This window comes from Hyla sarda, chromosome 1, assembly GCF_029499605.1.
Source record: "Hyla sarda isolate aHylSar1 chromosome 1, aHylSar1.hap1, whole genome shotgun sequence".
Taxonomy (NCBI): Eukaryota; Metazoa; Chordata; class Amphibia; order Anura; family Hylidae; genus Hyla; species Hyla sarda.
In genome coordinates, this window is record NC_079189.1 from 242,942,627 (window position 1) to 242,967,722 (window position 25,096).

Genomic DNA, 25,096 nt, shown 5'->3' on the forward strand with positions numbered 1-25,096 from the left:
TCAATATAGCAATTGCCTTTTTTTTATTTTTGTTTTAATTCGTCAGGTGAGCCCAAAAAATGCAATAGTCACCAGTACAAATGTAAGGACTTGGAGTGTATTCCTACTGATGTAGTTTGTGATGGAAAAGATGACTGCTTAGATGGTTCGGATGAAGGAGGGCAATGTGGTGTACCATGTGAAGAAGGATGTGCTCATTCCTGCTATAGCTCGCCACTTGGTCCAGTAAGTGTGTCAGAATATAGGCCCATTAAGTCATGTAGGGAATCTTAAAGTTAAAGGGGATTTCCAGGATGCTGTAGTTGATGTCCTAGCCTTATAATAAGCCATCAATATCTGATCAGTGAGCTGCAAACACCCCCATTCCAGCTGATTAACTATTGATCTGAATGGGGACTAAGCTGCAATAGCACAGCCACAACACTCTGTTCGCTGTACATCTGGGCACAAAGGCTCTGCCAAATAGCTTATTACTATATAAGAGGTGAAAAAACGAGAGGTGCGCCCCTAGTGACAACATCTACAGTAGCATCTGGAGAGAGAACGGCAGGACCACTGCCACGAGGAACTTCCCGGTGTGACGTCAGACCAGTGGAGGTAGATGGGTAGGAAAAAGTGTTTCTCTGAAGAAGGCGCTGGTTCTCAGGATTTATGACCATTATTACTTTATTTGTAACTTGTTTCGATCACGGACAGGGATCTTCATCAGGTATACAAATTAGTTAAGAGACTTAAATTTATACATAAAAAATTGACAACTTCCAGGGAACCGGAAAAAGGTGCATATGGAACAGGGAAAAAACACTGTTGTGACTTGTTGGACATTGCAAATGTTAAAAATGCAATAAATATAAAATAAAGTTAGGATAGGTCATAGCAATTTATGGCTATATTTTAAAATCGTGGAATTTAAAAAAAATAATGAATCAGTACCTCAAGATGACCATTAGATGGCAGTGTGGTGGTGCAATCTTTATGTAATGAATGGTGATTAGTGTCAGTACACAAGAATAACCACTAGATGTCAGTGTTGTAGTGCTCTATTCAAGCATTAGAGGAGTTTGCGTAGTCTATACTTTCATTTCAGGATCATCGGCGCAAGATCGCTCCATACATAGTGCGAGAAGATGACTGCTTGGTAAGTAATATCAAGCAAAAAGCAAATGTTTTATGACCAGAATAAGTAGATAAAGGCAATGATATATGAAACAGTGATTAAATGGAGTTACTGAAACTATTGGGAAATCGATGAAAAAGTCGCTTGAAAAGTGGATAAAAAGGTGGTTGAGGTGTATCAGATATCAGAGGTGGTTATGAGGGGGGGGGGGGGGGGGTATACTTTGATGGAATGATAGAGGTCTGGATGGTTTGATACAGTATTGTGGAGCCGAAAATGTGCTCTAACAGTTATAAAATGGCTTCAGAGAGTTCATGAAGTCAATCTGGGACTAAAGTTTTCATTCCATAAATCCAATATTACTCTTTCCGTTTCAGTTGTTCGAATCTATTAGAAACCTCTTGTGGTATGGATTCTAAAGGGGTAATAGTGATGGGATTTTTGTGTCTGGATGTATCTGAGCAGTGTTTAGATACTCCATGTAATAGGAACTTGTTTCTGATGTGTCAGTTTATTTAATCTATTTATGGAGCGGTGGAATTGTTCTACCCACATATTAAAGTGAACATACACAATGGGGGAGATTTATCAAAGGATTTAGACTGGTTTTTCTTGTCTAAATTTGTTGCACAGAAAGTCGCAGTCTAAATCTGTGCGACTTTTCTGCGACTTTTGCTCTAGAGGATTTTTAGAACATGATGCATTCTTGTCTATTTTAGACTGAAATGCATTGAAAAATGCATTGGTGCTGAATTTATCAAAAGCGACTTTTCAGCGACAAGTCGCATAGGCTGAAAGTACGCCGAAATGTCAGACCATGTTGGAGCAGGTTTAAATATAGACTAAAGCATAGATCATGCAGTCTGTGCACAGAATTTATCAAGAGCTGTGCGCCATTTGATAAATTAGGTGCACAATAGACCAGCCAAACACTCTGAAGTTTGGTCTATATTGATGCGGGACATAGACTTTGTAATATATGTAATTCAATGGGGGAGATTTATCAAAGTTGGCTGACTGGCATGTCAAGCGAGTTTTAATTTTAAATATTTTGCCGTTTTTTGGGGGAAATAATGCAAGTATGGCCATGTAATTTCTTTGCAGCACATACAGTTCTTTCCATTACATTTGTAACTTCCTGGTGTTAGGCTGCTTTCACACTATGAAAAAAAGCCGTTATAAAATAGCAGGCGATCGTGGGGTTAAACCGCCATTAGAAAATCCCTAACATACGTTAGAAAATCCCATTATAGTCAATGGGATTTTTAACCCGTTATTGCCCGTTATTCATTACGGGTGTTTTGTAACGGGAGAGAGTGCATGCACTATTTCTTCCGTTCAGTCGCCCATCATAAAACGCCTGTTATGAATAATGGGCGGTAACTGTTTAAAACGGCTAGTAGAAAAATCCCATAGACTATTTAATGGGATTTTTCTAACGTATGTTAGGGATTTTCTAATGGTGGTTTAACCCTGTGATCGCCTGCTATTTTAGAACAGGTGTTATATAACTGGTCCTTTTCATAGTGTGAAAGCCGCCTTAGAGAATTCTGTATTGTACCAATCTTCTGCGGGCGATGCTGCCGTAACTGGCTGTGGGCTAAGACTCTATAGATTTGGTGCCCTTCGAAAAGTTAATTGTGGTCTGTCAGGTAGGCATTTTTTGAGGTTGTTATCCTGTTGAAGAACATGCCAATGTGATTTTAAAATCTCTTTAATCAACGGTGTGCTTTTTATTAAAAGTGGTAAAGTTTGCGGCAAACTTTTTTTTTCTCTGATTTTTCAGAGCAGCTTTTTTTTATCTAAGTTTCTTGCTCTCTCAAATGAATTGTCGATTATTTTAGCTGGGTATTGTAATTTTAAAACATACTCTTGTAGATATAAATCTCGGTAGTGGGCTAAATTGCTGGTAGCAGATGATGTGCAGGATACAATTGGTCGATCAGGGTTTTTTTTTTTTTTTTACATCTCTGTGAATTTTACCAAGCCGTCATCTTCTCGCACTATGTATGGAGCGATCTTGCATCTTGAGCCAATGATCCTGAAATTAAAGTATAGACTACGCAAACTCCTCTAATGCTTGAATAGAGCACTTCAACACTGACATCTAGTGGTTATTCTTGTGTACTGACACTAATCATCATTTTTTACATAAAGATTGCACCACCACTCTGCCATCTAATGGTCATCTTGAGGTACTGATTTTTCATTCATTTTTAAAAATTCCCCAATTTTAAAATGGACATAAAATATTATTATGACCTATCCCAACTTTATTATTTTATATTATTTATTGCATTTTTAACATTTGCTATGTTCAACAAGTCACAAGTGTTTTTTCCTGTTCCATATACACATAATTTTCCGGATCCCTGGAAGTTGTCAATATTTTATGTATAAATTTAAGTCTTAACTAATTTGTATGCCGGATGAAGAGCCCTGTCCGGGATCGAAATGAGTTACAAATTGTCATAAATCTTGGGAACCAGCCTTCTTCAGAGGAACTTGCTTTCTTTTTCCTGCCTAAATAGCTTATTTATGGCACCCAATGGACAACATATTGATGGCCTATACTGAGGACAGACGGTAAAGTAAGGTCCTCGAAGACCCCTTTAAACTCCCCTTTAAGCATGAATTCCTTATGAATCCTTCAAAATACAAAAGAACATATCAGCTGTTTTGTAACCTTATGTGCTTCTGCATATGCAGGAACACGGGTGATATTATTGCCAGCTGTAAAGTGTTTAATATTTATGCAAATCTTTATGTAAACCATCATGATTCATATTACACAGGGCCTGTTCTCTCCCTTGTCCCTGTTCAGTGGTCTTACTGCTATTCTAGAAAAAGATGGGTTTCTGTAAATTTTTTAATTTGATATTTGGATTTTTTTTTTATTTTTTATTCCTATTGCTTAATTTTATGGAGGGGTTAAACTGAGAAGTTAGCCGAGATCTTGTGTTGTACTAAATGTATTGTAAACTGACTTAAAGGATGATTTTATTTTTTCAGAAGTGTATGTGTGATAAAGGCTTCAAGTTAAGTAGTAACAGGAGTCTATGCATTGACATAAATGAGTGCAAAGAACTTGACCCATCTCCATGCAGCCAGTCTTGCATCAACTTGAATGGGACATTCAACTGTACTTGTCGTCCAGGTTATGTTCTGCAGCCAGATGGACAGCAATGTAAAGTAACAGGTAAAGGTGGATCAGTTAACTGTGTAAATCTTATGTGGGTTTTCATAAAGCTCGTGAGATTTTAGAAATGGTCATGGTGTAAAATCAAACATTTGAGAATAACATTGTCATCAAACTGGCATTAGTCGAGGGGGTTTTTGCTTTCAACAGTTTCAGAACAAATAGGAAAAACCTAAGAATGTGAGCAACTTTTGGAGCCAAATTATGATAGTTTAACAACCAGGTAAGGGCATCTTTCAATCTTCACATTTTAAGGGGTCTTGACATCATGTAGTGGTCTTTGGGCTTACATTTGTAGGTATACCTGGTGAACTGGCGACTGGTTTGTCCAATAAAATAATGATGCAGGTGGGATGCTAGGTTTAGCTCATTAGGAAAGATGCCTTTAAAAGAGCTGCTTTAGCACTATTTGAATAGTTAAAGGGGTATTCAGGTGGAATATACATTTTTTTTTTTCTTTTTTTTTTTTTTTTTTTTTTTAAAGTCAACTGGTGCCAGAAAGTTAAAGACTTGTAAATGACCTCAATAAAAAAATCTTTACCCTTCTAGTACTCTTTAGCAGCTGTATGCTACAGAGATTGAATTTCTTTGTCTTGTCCACAGTGCTCTCTGCTAACATCTGATGCCCGTATCGGGAACTGTCCAGAGCAGGAGAAAATACCCATTACAAACCTATGCTGCTCTGGACAGTTCCTGACACGGGCATCAGGTGTCAGCAGAGAGTACTGTGGACAAGATGTAAAAGACATTCAAAAAGAATAATTTCCTCTGTAGCATACAGCTGCTAAAAAGTACTGGAAGGGTAAAGATTTAATAGAAGTAATTTACAAATCTGTTTAACTTTCTGTGGCACCAGTTGATTTAAATTTTTTTTCCACCAGAGTACCCCTTTAATGTTTTTGATGGAAAGGTATAAGAACACATGCATTACAGCTATGCGGACCCTTGTCCCTCAGTGAAGGTGAACCAGGGAAGATTGTTGTCTGGTCTGGATCATTTGTTATACTATGAGGACAGTCATGTGCACTATGGCTGGGGATCAGATGACACAGGATGCACTTTAGGGAGAAGCCAAGCCAGAGGAGGGTCTTTGTTTGTTTTTTTGCAACATTGTTTAGGTAGGTAATATTGTCATGGCCTCTTTCAGCATGATTCACCCTGCCACACTGGGAAAAAAATCTGTTTCCTTAGCCTCCATAATGCCCAGATCTTTCGAGCGTACTTGAGATCTGCAGGAAGTGTCTTATTTATGCATTCACTGCCAGATTCAAAAGTTTATGATTTACATTATGGCAAAACATTAACTTTTCTATATGCTTAAGAACATTTTTATTTTCATTTTTATAGAAATCATGGCATTGTCCAAGCTGAATTACAGGCATGAACAAAGTCCAGTAGGTGAGGGTGGGCTAGCAGCACTCTGTGCTCTGATAGGACAGAGCACAGAGAACTGCTAGCCCACCTTCACTTATTGGACTTTGTCCAAGCTAAAGCGCAGGCATGGACAAAGTTATGATTTTACAAGCCATGATTTCTATAAAACGGAAATAACATTTTCTTGTGAACAATTTTAGACAGTTTAATGTTTTGCCAATATCTACAACATATACAATTTTTTTTTATGTATTTTTTTGTATCTTACTGCCCATTTAATGCATTACTGCAAACGTTTGACGTGTAATCCTTTTAAGCCTGACTGCAGAGTGCAGCGGGTCTCAGCTGGTCAGAGCTGTTTGTGGTATATGCAGAAACACAATATTAGGCTGTTAACATATACTTACATCCTATGAAGGATATCTATTAAAACCTATGCAGAGGAAGTGGTGCAGTTGCCCATGGCAACCAATAAGATTGCTGCTTTCATTTTTCACAGGTCTCTTCAAAAATGAAAAAATGGTTATCATGGGCAACTGCACCCCTCTTTCTCTGCACAGGTATTGATAGGGGAGATTTATGTGTTAAAGCAAAATGAGGACAAAACTACTGTATGTCCTGATGCACTGGGACTTACAATTTTCATCCTTCACAGAAGTTACACTAGCTTCATGCATGGCAGGCCTTTGCTGCTATCAGCACCCAGGGACCCGCCGGTAAATGCAGACATCTGCAATGACTCTGACCACCATTACCCGTCAGATGCCGTGATCAATAATCATGGCATTTACAGTAATAGTGCGCTTCTAATGGCTGATCGGATCTCCACGGTCGTTCTATGGGTGATCCAATCAGCCAAGATGGAGTGTGGTCTTTCCTCACCTGCCTACTTCTCTGGTCTGCTAGAAGTTAATGTTATGGGTTATGGACAAAATATTTATATAGGGACTTTATAGCAAAATAGAATGAATCGCGTGCTCACAACTGTTGCATTATTTTATTAAGGGTAGGGTCACAGGTATGGGTAGTAGCGCATCCGCAGCGTCAAATACACTGCGGATGCGCCACGTGTGATCCTACGCTAAAGTTTTTTCACACTACTGTAACAATGTGGACTATTTTTTTTTTAAGTCCATTACATGAAATAAGAATCCATAATTAAATTCCAGGTTTCAAACCAACTAAACAGAAACACATAGGAAAAACGTCAGAATGTAAACATCATGTCTTAAGTAGAGTTTACCTAATGCAGTGGTTTCTTACTTTGGGCTTCCATTAGTAGGTACAACTGGTTAAAGGGTAGCTCCTACCATCTATTTTTTTTTTTTTTTTCCCCCCTCTCTCTCCCCTGTCCCTGCCTATTGCCAATCTACCTCTAACCCACTCCCTGACTTTAATTTTTTTTTTAACACTTAAAAAATGCCTTTTGTCTGCCTGGTAGTGTGCTCACTACCTGGCAGACTTCCCCAGCAGGTGATGTCACTGATGCCTGCTTGGGGGGGGGGGGGGGGGGGCGCACACTTCCACCCTTAGTTCACCTATTCAGTGTACGTCCAGCTGTTTCCCCACTACAACTCCCTGCTTACCCTGACATCTATTGGCTGTAGGGCATGCTGGGAGTTATAGTGGGGTAACAACTGGAGGCACCCTGTATAGGTGAACAACATATCTGTGGTGGACGCACATCCCGCTCCCTGCCACGCAGCCCGCAGACCCCCCCCCCCCCCCCCCCGGCAAAAGAGCAGTCACAGCAGAGCTGCTATTCATAATATTTTACCTCTCCCCGGGGCCGGCATGCAAGGCCAGGGAGCCTGCGCGCATCCTCTTCCTTCAAAGCGCTCGCTCCCGCCTGTCTGACAGGCAGGGAACGAGCGCAGCCTGACTGAATTCTGATCGATGCCCGGCCAGCATCGGTCTGAATTCAAGAGTGACGTCATGCCAGGCTGCAGCCGACCACTAGGAGGGAGACCCCTAGTGGCCAGTTTTTAAATGTAAATTAAACCATTTTAATGAAAAATAAGTGTATTACAGATATGTTGTAGTACAGAAGTACTACAACATATAAAAAAAAAAATTTGGGGACAGTGCCCATTTAACCCCTAAACGATGCAGGACGTAAATGTACGTCCTGGTGAGGTGGTATTTAATGCACCAGGACGTAAATTTACATCCTGAGCATAACCGAGCATCGGAGCAATGCCCGGATCATGCGCGGCAGGTCCCGGCTGCTGATCACAGCCAGGGACCCGCCCGTAATGGCGGACATCCGCGATCCCGCTGTCAGCCATTAACCCCTCAGATGCCATAATCAATACAGATCACGGCATCTGTAGCATTGGAGACACTTAAATGGATGATCGGATCGCCCATTAATCCAGCACGGCAGACTGAGTTCCCCTCACCTGCCTCGGCTGCCTTCCCGGCGTCTTCTGCTCTCATCTGCCTTCCCGCAGACCTGAGCAGAAGATGACCGATAATGCTGATCAAGGCTATGGTCTATAGATAGCACTGAACAGTATTAGCAATCGAGTGATTGCTATAAATAGTCTTCTATGGGGACAATTTAAGTGTAAAAAAAGTGAACAACTTAAATTTAAATTGTCCCATTTTCCCTATTTCACCCCCAAAAAGTGTTAACATTTTTTTTTTTATATACATATTTGGTATCACCGCGTGTAAATGTCAGAACTACTAAAATAAAAGGTTAATGACACCGTACGGGGAATGGCATGAACATAAAAATAAAAATCCAAAATAGATGCTTTTTTATAACCTTTTATTCCCCAAAAAATTATAAAAAAATGGATTAAAAGTTCTATATAAGCAAATATGGTATCAATAAAAAGTACAGATCACGGCACAAAAAATTAGCCCTCATACCGCCGCTTATACTGAAAAATGAAAGTTATAGGTCTTCAAAATAGGGGGATTTTACACGTACTAATTTGGTTAAAAAGTTAGCAAATTTAAGCGCAACAGTAATAGAAAAGTATGTTATCATGGGTATCATTTTAATCGTATTGACCCAAAGAATATAGAACACATGTCATTGTACGGTGTGAAAACAAAACCTTCCAAAATAGGCAAAATTGCGTTTGTAATTTCACCACACAAATAGTATTTTTTGGGTTGCACCATACAGTTTATGGTAGTGAGTGGTGGCATTACAACGGACAACTGGTCATGCAAAAAACAAGCCCTCATACTAGTCTGTGGATGAAAATATGAGTTATGATTTTTTGAAGGTGAGGAGGAAAAAACAAACGTAAATTGTCTGCATCCTTAAGGCCCAAATGGGCTGAGTCCTTAAGGGGTTAAAGGGGTACTCCTTTTTTTTTTTTTTTTTTTTTTTTTTTTTTTAAATCAACTGGTGCCAGAAAGTTAATTTGTAAATTACTTCTATTAAAAAAAATCTTAATCCTTCCATTACTTATTAGCTGCTGAATACTACATAGCAAATTCTTTTCTTTTTGGAACATAGCGCTCTCTGCTGACATCTGTCCATTTTAAGAACTGACCAGAGCAGCATATGTTTGCTATGGGGCTTCTCCTACTCTGCTGACATCTGTCCATTTTAGAAACTGTCCAGTGAGCTTTGTGTTCCAAAAAGAGTATTTCCTCTGTAGTATTCAGTAGCTAATAAGTACTGGAAGGAGTAGATTTGTAAATTTACTTCTATTAAAAAAATCTTTTCACTTTCTGGCACCAGCTGATTAAAAAAATATATAAAATTTCCACTGGAGTACTCTAACTAGTAAAAGGGTTATCCAATGATGGGATGTGAATGTAAGCCAGTCTGGTCTGATACTATAACTTTTCAATTGGTGCTAAAGCAGCTGTGTTTGACACCTTTCCATCAAAAAGTCTTTCCTATTTTTGTTTTGATGTTTTAGGTTCAGAGCCAGTGTTGCTGGTAGCAGTACAATTTGATCTTCTCGTGTACAAGTTGCAGACACATGGCGAGGAAGTTCTTATGTCCACAGATAAGAGCTCAATGATATTTTCAGTAGATTATGACATAATGGAAAAGAAAATTTTCTGGATGGACCTAAATGCTGAGAGCATAAAGTGGATAACTATGGGCACGAAAACCAAAGGAACCCTAGTTAAAGGTAAGGACTTTATTTAAATGCCCTAAACCTTCCAAAAGTAATATGAAAGGATTGTAGTGTAAAAGATTGTTCTGTGCTGCAGGAATTAAATCTGACTGCATAGCTGTTGACTGGGTTGGCCGTAACCTATACTGGACAGATGGAATAGCTGGGCAGATCCTTGCAACAGCTCTGGATGCATCTTGGAAAGGCTTTCCTGAATATACAGTCATACTGGATGAAGATCTAGATCAACCACGTTCTTTGGTTTTACAGCCACTTAGTGGGTAAATTTCAGACCTATTTTATGTTTTTGGTTTGCCCCCACCCCCCTTAATGGCACAGTAAGTATAACCCCTTGAACACTTATTTTTCATCATCATGACCGCACCACAATGAGATTGTCCCCTGTAGCTCTAATAGGAACAGGAAACAGAGGTTAAATAGGCCCTTCCCATCCACCCCTCAGTGTTTTGTTCCTAGGAGCATACACAGAGAGGTGAAGTTCTTACCTCTGGGCTGGTTTCTGCTTTGGATGGGGCTCCCTGGCTGTTCCGGGCTCCATGCTGCAAGGCATTGGCTGGGGGCCGGAAGTCTCTCCCCCAAGATGGTGGCGCCCACCGGAATGCCGGGGAAGCGTGGAGGGGAGCCAAATTTGAATGGAGGGGGGGGGGTATATTGCTCCTCTATTCCATCATGCATCCCTCTGAACCATGGATGTGTCTGCTGCCCCCGCTCTGCTCATCTGTAGCGCTCGGCATGAACTGTAAGTAGCTGGCCCTTAGGGGGGTTCACTTAATCAAGCCGTATAAAAGTATCACTTGGTGTCTTGTGTAGCAGTGATTTCTTTGGGATGAGCACCATATTGCTTGCATTGTGCTGCTTTTTTCTTATATTCTGCTCTCTAAAGTAGCATATAGCTTTGATTCTTATAGGTATTCATTTTCCCACTTAGGTAGACAAGGAGGCACTGAAGAATTCAAAAGAGAATCCTCTAAAGCTTCTAAGGAATCAAAATCTAAGTCTCAAAAAATGTGGCATTTGTTCAGTTGTACTACTGGATATCCATCCTAAACCCCTTTGTAAAGCCTGCACTGACAAAAATTTGTTTTCCAATAATCTCTATCCTTTACGGATGAGCTTCGTTTACTTATAAATCAACATACTTCAATGTACTTTCTGCCATAGCTACTGCACTGCCTAGTTGTTCAGCTCCTGTTACTTAAGTTACGTTAAATTTTTCTTGCTGGCAAATAGATCTTTATAGATTCCCCCAAAGTCCAGAACTATTTCTCTCTGTCCGAGAGAAACCTTTTGCAGTAGCGGGGGGGGCCCCCCCCCCCTGACATTCTGAACCCAGACATCCCCTAGAATACTAGACTTTCTCTATCAGATCAGTACCTTTTTTAAAAGTTCAGACAACAGCTTTGGGATGCTACTTTGATGCCTTTTTAGCTGAACCTAAATGGATAAAGATTTCCCCCCCCTGATATTTCTAGATTAAACCGAAGATTTCTAACTTTAATCCCCCAATGGGAGTCTAATGGTGGTGCTGTCATGATAAAATGAAAAGTTGGAATTACTTACCGATAATTCACTTTTCAGGAGTTCATCATGACAGCACCCTTTAATTCACGCCATTTAATGTGGATAAGTATTAGAAGTATTGTTTATGCCCTTAATTAATTTAAAACCACTGAGGGGTGGATGGGGAGGGGCTTATTTAACCTGTGGATCCTATTAGAGCTACAGGGGACAAATCTCATGGTGGTGTGGTGATGAACTCATGAAAAATGAATTATCTGTAAGAATTCCAACTTTTTGTTTTCAGGTTATCCTCATTGCCTTTTAATAGCAAAGTTTTTAAATTTTCCACCTACAGAGGCTATATGAGGGCTTATTACAAAGCATGATGGTCCAGAATAAAATATCTAATTTTAAATCAATCTAGGGGGCACAATTGTGTTCTAAAGTTTTATAAAAAAAAAGTCTTTAATCTATTCTATGTCAGTAAAATTACAACAATACCCAATTTTTATAGGCTTTATTTTACTACCTTTTTTAAATGACAATTTAGGAAACTAATTTTCTTACAAATAAAGTTATCTCCTGACTCCTATAACCAAGGAGTTGAAGGTGCAGGAAAAATGTATCTGCTTTTTGGAGATTGAGATAGCATTCCAGTCGAATTAAGTAAAATCTAATTTATTAATACAATAAAAATGAGATGACAGACATGTAAGATGTGTTTTTAGGGGCAAGTTCCCCCTTTCTCAATTGCAGAGAGATTGTCTGGGTACAACCAGCAAAATGTAATTTAAAGGGGTTCTCTGGTGCTTACACATATTTTCCCCTATCCAAAGGATAGGGGAGAAGATGCCTGATCGCAGGAGGCCCCCCCCCCGTTTGTATTCAGTCCCCAGAGCGTGTATGCTCCGGGAGTGATAACAGGCGACCACCGGGCCGGCGGCGTGTGATGTCGTGTCTCTGCCCTGTGCGATGTCACGCTCCGCCCCTCAATGCAAGCCTACGGGAGGGGGCGTGACGGCTATCATGCCCCCTCCCGTAGGCTTGCATTGAGGGGCGGAGCGTGACATCGCACGGGGCAGAGACGCGACGTCACACGCCGCCGGCCCGGTGGTCGCCTGTAATCAGTCCCGGAGCGAACACGCTCCGGGGACTGAATACAAACTGGGTGCCGCGTGCATGATCCCGTGGGGTCCCCAGCAGCAGGACTCCCGCGATCAGGCATCTTATCCCCTATTCTTTGGATAGGGGAAAAGATGTGTAAGCACCGGAGAACCCCCTTTAAATAAGAGAAAAAGGAGCTAAAAGCAAGAGGTCAGGGGTCGGCCCAAAATGGGGAGTAACAAGCTGGGGAATGTATCTTATTTAGATTTTAAAAAAGTCTGAATCTCAATGTGCATGGTAAAAATGTTATATTAAATTAAGACAGTACATAAATGGTTTCTTATATTAAAATGTATTGGGTTACATAGTTTTTTTTTTTTTTAAATGTAAATGTATTGCATGTATAATATATATATATATATATATATATATATATATATATATATATATATATATATATATATATATATATATATATATATATATATATATATATATATATATATATATATATATATATATATATCAATATATAGATCTGTCTTCAAAAAGTTTGCAAATTACCATCATATACCCTAGACACCAGTGATTAAATCAGCTCAATCATCCATCTGCAGTGGAAGGGACATTATTTTTTTTCTCACATGGACATTACATCATTATACACAATTATTCAACATGATGAAGGAATTTCTGCCATTTCTCAATACCTGGACCTCACACAGATGCCTGCTGAATGAGATTTCATACTTGAAGCAATAAAATTCATACTTGAACACAAGTTCTTTCAATTTAATGGCTACATATAGAGACAGCACTGCGGGACAGCCATGGGGATGCGCTTGACCCAGTCAATCTCTTTTATGGATGCGTTTGAGGAACAACTAATCTATCAGAATCCCCTCTTCAAACACTATCCCATTTCTAACATATATTGACTATATATTCACTGTATGGGACAGCATCAAACTTAAACTTAACTTCATTTCCACTCTGAATCAAAACACAATATGCACAGTGCCAATAACACAGAATTCCTCTGTTGTAGTGTCACAGCGCACTCAGGGTCACATCAAAACTAAAAATTTATGGCTGTAGATGGGAACAGATATCTGGATTATACGAGCTGCCATTCAGACAAAAAATCCCCTTTGGACAGTACAAGAGAATCTGCTGCCACTGTACATCAAGCACAGATTTTGAGAAACAAAGCAAAATCTTGGAAAGCACATATAAAGCAAAAGGCTACCCACAATCTCTAATTAGTAAGGTTAAAGCTAGCTGCCTTGATCAAAAGACTTGCCTCCAACCTAGAGCCACCAATCCCACAGAACACATCTGGAGAGAGGACCTATTCATACAATTTTCTGACAACCTATTCATTCTATCATAAAACTATCAAGCATATACTTCAGTCACTTTGGAACATATTACTGATGGATCCTTTCCTAAAGGGCATTATACCTGCACGTCCTTGGGTAACATTCAGAAAAAATTGATCGCTAATTGAACCTACTAGCTACAAGCAAATTAAAAAACCACAAAATAAACAAACCAACAAAGCAATTACAGGTTCCTTCCAATGCTGTACTTTGAATATAAAAAAAAGTGTAGACAGCATTTACAGTTTGAAGAGTTTGTCATATTACATACTTGAATGACCCTGTGGTACCCAATGTTGGAAGAACCACGCAAACGTTGAGTGCAAGACTCAACACCGTTCAAATGTGAAAAATGGATATCATAGTGTCTCCCGCCAGGCCGCATTAAAAAATGATTGCAATTTTTTTCCAATTTCTCTGTACTACCCATTGAACATGTTCCTGCTACAAGTCATTGCCACTATACACAACTATGCAGGAGAGAATTTTTGGATTTTCAAACTTAAAACTCTGATTCTGTTAGGCCTTAATGAATATATCGAGTATACCGCCTAACCCCATATCTCAATCTGAAACCGTTCCTTATCAAGAAAACTTCCGGAGGACGTAATATGTTGTGGATTTATTCATGGTTCCCTCAAAATATGAATAAAAAAAAACATCACATTTGAGCACGAGCCTACAACTTGAGCAAGATGGCTATTGCAGCTACGTGTCTTACACGTACATTCATCAAAAGAAGAAAAAACTAAAACTCCTGTTACAACCTGTTTGGCTGAATAGCGTCCCTTAGAAGAATTAAACTTGTGTGCCCCAAAGTAGGCACGATCAATTTTGGTTAAACAAGCTTTTTGAAATTTAGTGTGGCAGCTTCACACACTGTGGAAAATTCCCATAGACGTCAGCGCTAATACTATTGGCTGCTCATTCTCCGAAGACTGTCTGGACACTATTCATTGGTTGCTCTCTGAACAAGTGACTATACAAATACAACATTCTGTCCAAGAGATGTCATACTAATCTTCCTGCGGATTGGCTACCTGATTTTATGAAAACAGTGTGAACCATTCAAGCCACTGTACACAACGGACTCCAAGCCTCATCCTGGACAGTAAACAGCAAAGCCTTGCTCCAGGAGCGATTACAACGCAATACATCTACATTTAAATATGACTATGTAAACCAATACAGTTTTTAATGAGAAACCATTTATGTACTGTCTTAAATATATTACATTTCTACCATGTACATTTAGATTCAGACACGTTTTTTTAATCTAAGATACATTACCCTGCTTGTCACGCCCCATTTTGGGCCGACACCTGACCTTGCTTTTAGCGCCTTTTTCTGCTATTTAAATGACATTTTACTGGATGTACCCAGACAATATCTCTGCAATTGAGAGAGGGGGATTTGCCCCCAAAACATGTATTGCATGTCTCATCTAATTTTTATTGTACTAAGATTTTACTTCAACTGGAATTCTATCTCCAAAAGGCAGCGCCACAGCACATGGCAATTTCCTGCACCTGCTACTCATAACCTTGTCGACCTCAGACTGAGTACCTGGCCATATCCTGCAGCCCAAGATCATTGATCTGAACCCATACGGAGGGGTGATGCGCATTTACCAAGATATACCCCAGGTGAGCAACTGATACTGGGATTCGTGTTTTGGGATAATCCCATGGAATTACACAAGGCGTTGTCCTCTCCAGTCTTGAAAAGCAGAGTGCCATTGAAACATCACATCTGTCATGTCAGCTGATCAGGACCTCATGAACACTATGTAGGTCCCAATCAGTCTCTCCTATCCAACCAGCAATGTTTTAACACTTAGATGCCGTGATCGACTTTGGCGGCATCTGAAGGGATGTGGCCAGATATAGGCTATTGTGCCAATGTCCTGGATTAGTGGATGCGGAGTAGCTGGTATTCACAGGTATATTTGTACTTACACCCAAACTGCAACCAGGGTGTACATGTAAACCCTGTCAAGATGTTATGGCGAATCTGTTACTTCCATACAAGGTACAAACTTGCTGAACATGGCAGACCTTGTTAGCTTTAAGTGCTGTCTATAAAGTTTTATAAAAGTGCCTTTGTTAGCATTAACAGTTTTAACTCTGCAGCTTCTAAGCTGAAGTGGCAACAGATCCTCCAACTGGAATCTGCAGCTTTCTAAGTAGCTCTTTTTCTTTAGCAGCCTAACCCAGGTAAAGGAAATATTCTCATATTTTCATTAAATTAGAAAACAAGAAAATACAGAAGATACATAAAAATAAAGGAATGAATACATAAAGCATTGCCAGGGTCTCACAGAAAAGTTAAAACAATTAAAACAGAGCCACATCACCAAATACGGTATGTATAGAGGGTATACAAAATGGTGCAAGTAAGCTCAAGTGTAACGTGCATAGTCCACCTATGTGGCAAGTGCATCTAATGCAAAGTAGATGGAAGAATAGACATACATGTACCTAGGTAAACATAAACTTCACTGAGACCCAAGATGACACTCCAGTGTTTTGTACAAATGCCTCTACTCCTGAAGGAAGGGAGATCTATTAGGGCAGACAAGACAAGCAAGTCGCCTGCCTGCCTTTATAGATCCCCCTATTTGGGTATCGATCAATCAAAGCTGGTGGGATTGGGATAAGTCACTAGCAACCAGTCTGTAGTTCAGGCAAATTAAAGGGATGGCTGGTTCCCTTCAAAACACACTGGAGAGAAACAATTGCCAATGTTTGTTTTAATGTGAAAAAAAACCCTTCTCTCTCAATTTGCAGACTAATGTACTGGTGTGAAATTGGCATGCAGCCACAAATTGAGCGTGCTGGCATGGATGGCAGTCACAGAAGAGTTCTGATTGCAGAGCAACTTGGTTGGCCAACTGGATTAGCACTTGATCTGTTGAGTTGGAGAATTTATTGGTCCGATGATAAACTTCACTCCATTGGTTCAGCCAGCTTGGATGGGACAGATATTAAGGTAGTGAATGTTTTAGTTTAGTCTTGGCCACGGATATTTAATAGCAATGTTCTCTGGTTTACCATCAGCTGTCAGCGGTAAATCATTCACCAAACTGTACCTATTTTAGTAGAAACCATTTAAAAGGGGACTCCCTTTGGAAAACTTTTTAAAATCAACTGGTGCCAGAAAGTTACAGATTCGTAAGTTGTTTCTATTTAAAAATCTTAATAGTTCCAGTACTTATCTGCTGCTGTAAGCTCCAGAGGAAGTTTTCTTTTTTCATTTCTTTTCTGACCACATTGTTCTCTACGGACACCTCTGTCCATGTCAGGAACTATCCAGCAGTATAGGTTTGCTATGGGGATTTGTTCCTGCTCTGGACAGTTCCTGACATGGACAGAGGTGTTAAATAAAAAAAAATCCTGTAAGTCATACAGCAGCTAATTACTGGAAGGGTTAAGACTCTTAAATTGAAACAGAATTGTAAAATATTATTCTGGCCCCAGTTGATTTAAAATAATTTTTTTTCCACCAGAGTACTCCTAGAAAGAGCAAAGAATCACACTAGCTAAAAATGCAATCTGTTGGTGCAAACAATCCAATGACTGTTAGTGTTCTCTCCTCTGACCTCCCCTTTCAATTTATAAACTTTAGTTAAGCAGGCCATGCAAATAAAAAATTCCTAGAGTTGATGTAAAAGCAGTGATTTTTTTAAATTTTTTTAATTTTTTTTATTAGGTGATACAGCTGAAACACATTCAAAGTCCATTCGCCTTGGCAGTATTTGAGGATGAAATCTACTGGTCTGAAATGAAAACAAGGACTGTGCAAAAAATAAACAAAAAAACTGGCAAGAACTTTTCTGTTCTTATAAAGCGGCATGGACAACCTTATGGACTTAAGGTATTAAGGTGTGGTGTCTTTTGGGTGATTTTAAAAGGGGTTTCTACAGATGTTATCTAGTTAACTATTCTAAGTGTTAATTTGGTGTCCCAGTACTGGAGTGGTCCTGTTAGGTAAATATTGCTTCAGGTGCCTGTGATGGGCCCTGTTGCTTAGGTGATGCCTTAATATTAATTAGTCTTAGCCTGTTTGTATTTTGCACTGTATCTTGTACAGGATCTGTTGGGAGGTATGATGCAGAGTACCCATGTGACCCTGATTGCCCAATGGGAGGCCCCCTAGCTAGGCCATATATAGGGAGTGGGGGTGGAGTTGTCTTAGCCTTGGTCCCAGCCTTGGTCGTGTGTGGGGAAGAGTCGGGAGTATAAGGTGATTCAAAGGAAGCCTAAAGAAAATCTTCAAGCAAGCAACACACCATTATGAAAGCGTTCCAGGAGGAGTCAGAAATTCCTAGCTGTGAGCACAAGAGCCAGTGAGTCAACAGGCCATAGTTCGTGTCTAATGCTACACTGCCAGGATATGATCAGAACCCTACAATACCAAAAAAGGGCTATGCAACTGTAAATCAACAACTGGTGTGTTGCTACAATAAACTCCCATAAACACACCAAAACAATGAGTATAAATAATTGTTAATCTTTATTAAACATACATAGAGACGGCAATAAGACAAATTATGGCTACTGCATAGATGGGTAGTTGCTATACAAAAAATTAATGTGCAAAGGTACAAAAAGGTAGATAATATATTAGTGACTTGTGCAATCTATAAGGCTGACAAAGTGCAGCATAAAGTAGATAATGTAAACACTTCAATATGTAAACAGTAAATGTTATGGCCACAGCCAAACGATATTGCACATAAAAAAGTGACACAAAGAAAGGAGGCAGAACAGTAGAAAAGATCTGCACTTGTCTGATCCGTGACTAAGCTGGGCAAGGGAAACGCCTATGATGTTGGTGGGAAAAGAAAGAAAGCAAAAACCCACCACATCGAATCCGGGTGTCGGCTAGTGGGCTGAAAGGTAAATTGCCTCAGCAGAGTGACGGTTCAGACCCATGGTACACACACCCCTACGCAGCACGCCAGACGTCAATGCCGTTTCGCTGTGAAGGCTTCCTCTATTCTAATCTGCACTGTGAGTTATCATAACCTGGCATCTGTGTATTCATTATCCCACGCCTTATTCAACAGTCTCTATACGTAAGTCTCTTAAGAGGTAACCAGAATGCAGGTTCCTCACAGGTAGGCCACTGCTACTAATTATAATTTAGCTGGTAGTAGTCACACAGGATTTGATTGAGCTTTGTAACTCACGGTTTAGTGGATGCTGGTTCTCTCAGGCTTTGGCCAAGATGAATTGAAGTTATGCTGATTGTGCTTGCTTGCTAGTATGGCTGGAAGAGAGAAGAAAAAAGGAATTTACAGACTACAGCCCTTTATATAATAGGGGGTTGGACTAAGCTCATTGGTCAGCAAACCTGTAAGCCCTGAACCCAGTGAACACTGGGTACATCACATGACCCTGGTTGGTCCATGAACAATAGTACAACCATAATTATAATCGCATGACCTGCTAAGGTCCTATACACTTATACCTATGTATATACAATAAATACACAATTTATATGAGGCGACCAGGGGTAAGCCCTGCAGGAGAGCCCTATGGGAATTAAGTGACACTGGCTGAAAAGGCAGATGTAAAATAGTGCCTTGCACGGATTACTGAAATGGACACCTCTGCATGAATAATCTGCAGCTATGAGCACACTGTAATCTGCATTTCTAAAGGTCTGAAAATTAGAACTTTTTTCTAAAATTGTCAATATGCTCAATCACATTTTTTTGTTTATATTTTCATAGATAATGCATGAAGTTTTGCAACCAACAACACACAATCCTTGTCGAAAGCGGAATTGTTCTCATTTGTGTCTGCTTGGTCCTGGATTAAATGCAAGCTGCTCGTGTCCGACAGGACTTGCACTTTCAAGTAATCTGTTAAATTGTGTTCCACTTAAGGATTTACCATTTCTTCTCATTTCTTTCCCATCATCAGTCAATCAGGTATACTAGCTATAAGTTGCCTGAATTTCCTATTTGTTGGTATGATCTGTAGCTTGAGCAAGAGATCCAAGAGAGTCTGTTTAGCAGTGTTTCCAACCAGTGTGCCTCAGCCTTTGGCTGGGAGTTAGCTTTGCTTGCAAGAGCTGGAGGTACATTGGTTGGGAAACAGTGCAAAATAGTATCGCAATATATTGGTAGGTACTTTTGCTGTGGATTTCAATGTGAATTATAATGCTAAAGTATGCAGCAGAGTGAAATACATTCTAGTTGTGAAATTAAAGCAAGGTTTAAGACAAATTGTATTCTATTTGAACAGAATACCTCTGTACAACTCTATAGTATAAAATTTCTGTAGGAAAAGTAATGACAGTGTAGCTTCTGAGATACCTTTATAATCTAATGAAAGCTTAATTTGGTCTTTATTTTTTCTCCCCCATGTTAGACTATAAAGAAATTGACCTTACTAGTTTGTCCTATTCTTAGTGCTCAAGAAATCTGCACAATCTGTGCCCTGCGCCAGAATAATTTTGTAAAACTAGGACACAGTTTTAAAGAACCCCAACCCCCCTTCCCTAATGTGTGAACTTGCCCTCGCAGAAAGTAATCTCTTTTGGCACAACACATATTAATTTTACCACTGATATAGAAAATGGAAGTTTTCTTGGGACTTTAAAATACTGATTGGTTGCGTTTAATAGAATAAATATCTAAAATGTGTGTGTGTATATATGTGTGTATATATGTGTGTATATATGTGTGTATATATGTGTGTATATATGTGTGTATATATGTGTGTATATATATGTGTGTGTGTATATATATATATATATATATATATATATATATATATATATATATATATATACTCTCTATCTATAATATCTATCTTACCTAAGCTATATATTTTATCTATATATTTTATCTAATCTGTATATGTAGAATGGTTTATAGTAAATTCTGAACATACCAAAGAAAAATCATTTGAGTATAATAGAGGGTTAATGTGTCCCAATCTCTTCTTTTTCATGCTGTGAGCAGAATATAGAAATAGCAATCATGTATAGCAAAAGAATTACCTGCTCAGTTCTACTGTCAAATCATTCCAGGTGGAATAATTTGCGGTGGGGGTTAATGAAGCGGTGCACATGGCTGACCTTTTAGAATCTCTGAAGTGGATCTCCCTAAGGCTTTCAAGACAAAAAGAAAAAAGGACACGCGCCCCTAGTGTAATACTTCAAGACCTTGGGGTAAGGGAAGGGGTTGGTGTTCCACTGACCAGATGGTGTTGCGCTATGGGCACAACACCTAGATGAGCTCGAGTGATGATGCAGTGTGCTGAATGCAGCTTGGATCCTCCGGTATCAGCGTGGCTGGCCGGCTTGCAGAGATATCAGGAACAGGAAAGTGAAAAATTATCCTTAATAGGCGCAATAAACAGCAGTGAAGGAGATTTCAATGGTCATCCATAATTCATATAAAGATATTTATTGCGCACACAATGGCAAAGCGTTTCTTGCCCGGATCGGGCACTTCTTCAGGCAAATGTGCATGTAAAAACATAAAAATGGCAGCAACTTAAATAGGCATGGATACGCAACTATTCAAAGGTCAAATCAATTAGGCTATTCAGGAACGCTAGTAACTAGACTAGCCGTAGTAAAAAGCACACGTATCAACTTAGTGATCTAGATAATTTACATAAAACAAACTTTATCATAAAATAATTTGTCTCTAAAGGAAAGAGACATATACAGTAGTTGGATTTAGTAGGTTTGCGGCTTATTGCGCTGTAGTATCCTGATAGGAGAATATGGTTCAGTATTTGGAGATATCTGCTGAAAACTCACAGGACCTGTTGGGTGAATGATCAGCAGGAGCCCTGTGTTAGGTATCAATGAGTCGATAGCCATTTTGTTGCATGGTGAGTTTCACTCACCACCGCTGTCTGGATCGGCTCCGCTATCAGTAGGATCATTGTGTGCTCAATAAATATCTTTATATGAATGATGGATGACCATTGAAATCTCCTTCACTGCTGTTTATTGCGCCTATTAAGGATCATTTTTCCCTTTCCTCTCCCTAAGGCTTTGGGATTCACACCTGGTGCATGTTCAGAGGGCGTATTGCATCAGTCCAGCTCCTGACCAGAGTACCTCCAGCCCTGGCAGAACGCCTATGCGAAGTAATCTTTCAATTGGACTTGAATAAGGCTGATCTCTTGAAGGCTTACTGCAGATGTGTCCAACCACTCAGCATCCATGGTATGAGGATCCTGCTGTTTGAGGACTTTTCTGTTGATGTTGCAAAACGAAGATGGGCGTTCGGTGAGGGGTGCACTTGTTTGGGGCCAACCAGCGATTTCAATGGCAGTATCCGCCTATTCTGAAAGTGTTTGAAGATGATGCGACTATATTACCACATTCACTACTCCTGCGGCAGCAGCTTCTGCGTTGGATAATCTTCCTGCATATTCTCAACGTACCCCATGGAGAGATAACAACCAGTCCCGCACTCACTGAACAGCACTCAGTTTTCCTTTCAAGATCACACTTCATCTCCTCTGCCTAAAGATTGCCAAAAGAGAATATGGTCTTAGAGATGACGCAGAAGTGCAGATCATTATTCTTTCCGGGCTGAATGGACTGAGCTGCTTCTTAGGAATTGCTCTTCTGCTCCCACCTCACGAGACTGGTGACAATATTATTTTCTTTCTGGCTCTCCTTCATGACACTACTTTTCTCAGTTTTCCGATTATTCCTCCTGGTTGGTCCTCCTCTCAGAACATCTGCTGAACCCTTTTTTTTTTTTTTTTTTTTTTTTTTGTAGTCTTTCTTCACTTTCTATACTAGCTTCTTCTCAATAACTTTGGGGGGGATGTCATTGTACAAACAAGCCAGACTTCTCTTGCTGAGGTCAGGGTCTGTTTGTAGTCGGGGGGAGGGGGGGCGAATATGGGGGTTGGCCTTCATGTGTCTGGTCGAGAAAAAGGAGTCCTCTACTCAGGTCTCGAGAGGGACTTTGATGTTTTTCTTGCGTTTATACTGTCTTATCCTGCTAGTGGGGCGACAAACAAAAGACTATTTTCCCAGATGCAGTTTGCGCCCTTGCTTTCTGTTTGAAAGAAGTTCTTTAGCGTCTGTAGATTAATGGACTTCGTCCGAATATCCCAGACCTTCCCTTAAATGTCGGATCTTCAATCGTTTAAGAGCTCAATAGTGAAGAGGGGCTGGAAAAAATAGCTTGAATTGAAGCTGACAGTAGACCCACAATCCGAGCAATGGATCTCAGAGAAATAAGATCTTTCTGAAGAATTTGGCGAATTTCTTTCCGAATATTTTTTTTTATTTCTTGGGTGGTAAACCTAGGGTAGTTTAGTGTTGATCAGGAAACCTAGAATTTCCAATTCTTGAGATCGGGTTAGAATGGATTTTTTGAAATTTATAAGAGAACCTAAATTTGATAGGAGGGATAGGGTCCAATCCGTGTGTGTGTGTGTGTGTGTGTGAGGAGATGGGGATTGTGCCATAAGGATGTCGTCTAGGTAAATGATTAAGTGAACTCCTCGACTTCTGAGTAGTGCTACAACTGGTTTTAGAAGTTTTGTGAAGCACCAAGGGGCTGAAGATGGGCCGAATGGAAGGCAAGTGAATTGCCATATCTGATTGTTCCAAGGGAATTGAAGAAATTGTTGGGATGAGGGATGAATTGGAATAGTCAAGCATCTTTTAGATCAATTTTTATCAAGCAATTGTCTTTTAGTAAGGTCTCTTAGGAGGTGTATACCTTCCATTTTGAAATGTCTGTACACAACAAAATTGTTGAGTAGTCTTATGTTTACAGGTCTGTGACCTCTGTCCTTTTTTGCTTACCAGAAATAGGTTGCTGAGAACCTGTGGAAGTTCATTGGACGGGTACAATAGCTGCCTCTGTAATAAGGTCTTTCACTTCTGTATTTATCAATCTGGTCTGATTTTGAAAATTGGATGGGGATACAAAATCTATTGGGAAACCTGAAACAATATTCAGTATCCAAGAGTCTGATGTAATCATACTCCAGTTGTTCAAAAAATGCATGATCCTTCCGCCTAATGGAATGTTGTGGAAAAAAAATGGGAGACTTAACTGAAGGTTTTGCTCTAGGAATCCCACGTTGACCTCTAGGGTGCCAGGTCAGGGCTCTGTAGGGGAAGAGTGGAGTGGGATTTGGAGGTTGGGCAGGGTAGGATTGTTGGGGGGGGGGGGTTGTATTGCTGGTAGGAGCCTCTCTGTTGTCTGGTTGGTATATTCCGGCTGGAAAATCGGCTCCTGCCTTTTCCAGCCATGTTTAAAAACTGAACACCTTTTTTAGGGAAGACTGGGCTTTGGTGATGCAAACATGCCAACATACGTCCCCATTTGTTGAATGAAGTCCTCCCCAAATAGCATCCCCTCAGTGGGGTTAAGGGGTTAATTAGATGCCAAATTGGTGAGTTGGGGGGGGGGGGTCTATTTTCATGAGGATCGCTCTTTTGCATTCCATGGCTAATGCTGTATTGGCATTTCCTAAGAAACATACAGCACTCTGTGCCCAGTATGTTGTGCATACATTGAAGCATAATCACAAACTAAGCAAGCTTTGAACAAACACCAGTAAGGGGACTAGGGCATACAGGTATGCCCTGTGTCCTGAAGTACCAGGATGCAAGGGCATAACCATATGCCCTACATCCTGAATGGGTTAAGAATATTTGGTGGAATTTCAACTATGTTTACCAGAAACCTGTCTCAGTTGAAGTGTTGGATCTCCTGTTAGAATTCATTATCAAAGGAGCAGTAGAGAAAGGACCCACAGATGAAGAGTATTCAGAAATCTCATGTTTCCTTTTTGAAGTTTGATTTTATAGATCTTTGCTATATAAACAAACAACTCTTGATCCCCCTTCAGAGATTAAATTTCTCGGTCCAATCCTAATATCCATGTGGAGGTTTCTCCCTACCAGCAAGGCAGAACAAATAAGGAAATCCATTCTTTAGCTGTCTCTCATGGTCTCAATCAAGACTGCCATAAGTGTGCTCAGGATGTTTGCAGGGACTATAGAAACTGTACCATTGGACAAGGCTCATTTCAGAGTACTATAAAGGGAAACCCTGATTGCCTGGAGAAAGACTCTTCCCTCTTTAGCCAGACACATGCAGATCTTAGCTGTAACCCACAGAGAACTACTCTGAAGGACCAAAGAATTTGACTCCACATCAAGTGATGATCACCACAGATGCCTCTGCTACAGGATGGGGCGCACATTTGGAGAACAAGTGGATCTGGGCTTCATGGTCTGAACAGTTTTCAATTCTCAAAAGTTCAATGATTTTGCTGAAACAACT

The 25,096-nt window shown here is 39.9% G+C and overlaps 1 protein-coding gene across 1 annotated transcript in view; it reads left to right on the forward strand.

The window, feature by feature from the left end:
* Positions 1-25,096, forward strand: part of LOC130357522 (low-density lipoprotein receptor-related protein 2-like) — an 88,440-nt gene that overhangs the window by 50,159 nt on the left and 13,185 nt on the right. The window contains exons 21-27 of the mRNA XM_056560249.1: positions 47-225; positions 4,130-4,316; positions 9,584-9,802; positions 9,885-10,068; positions 16,584-16,785; positions 17,506-17,670; positions 19,535-19,735. Coding sequence (XP_056416224.1) covers positions 47-225; positions 4,130-4,316; positions 9,584-9,802; positions 9,885-10,068; positions 16,584-16,785; positions 17,506-17,670; positions 19,535-19,735 — 1,337 coding nt within the window. The remainder of the gene's footprint in view (positions 1-46; positions 226-4,129; positions 4,317-9,583; positions 9,803-9,884; positions 10,069-16,583; positions 16,786-17,505; positions 17,671-19,534; positions 19,736-25,096) is intronic.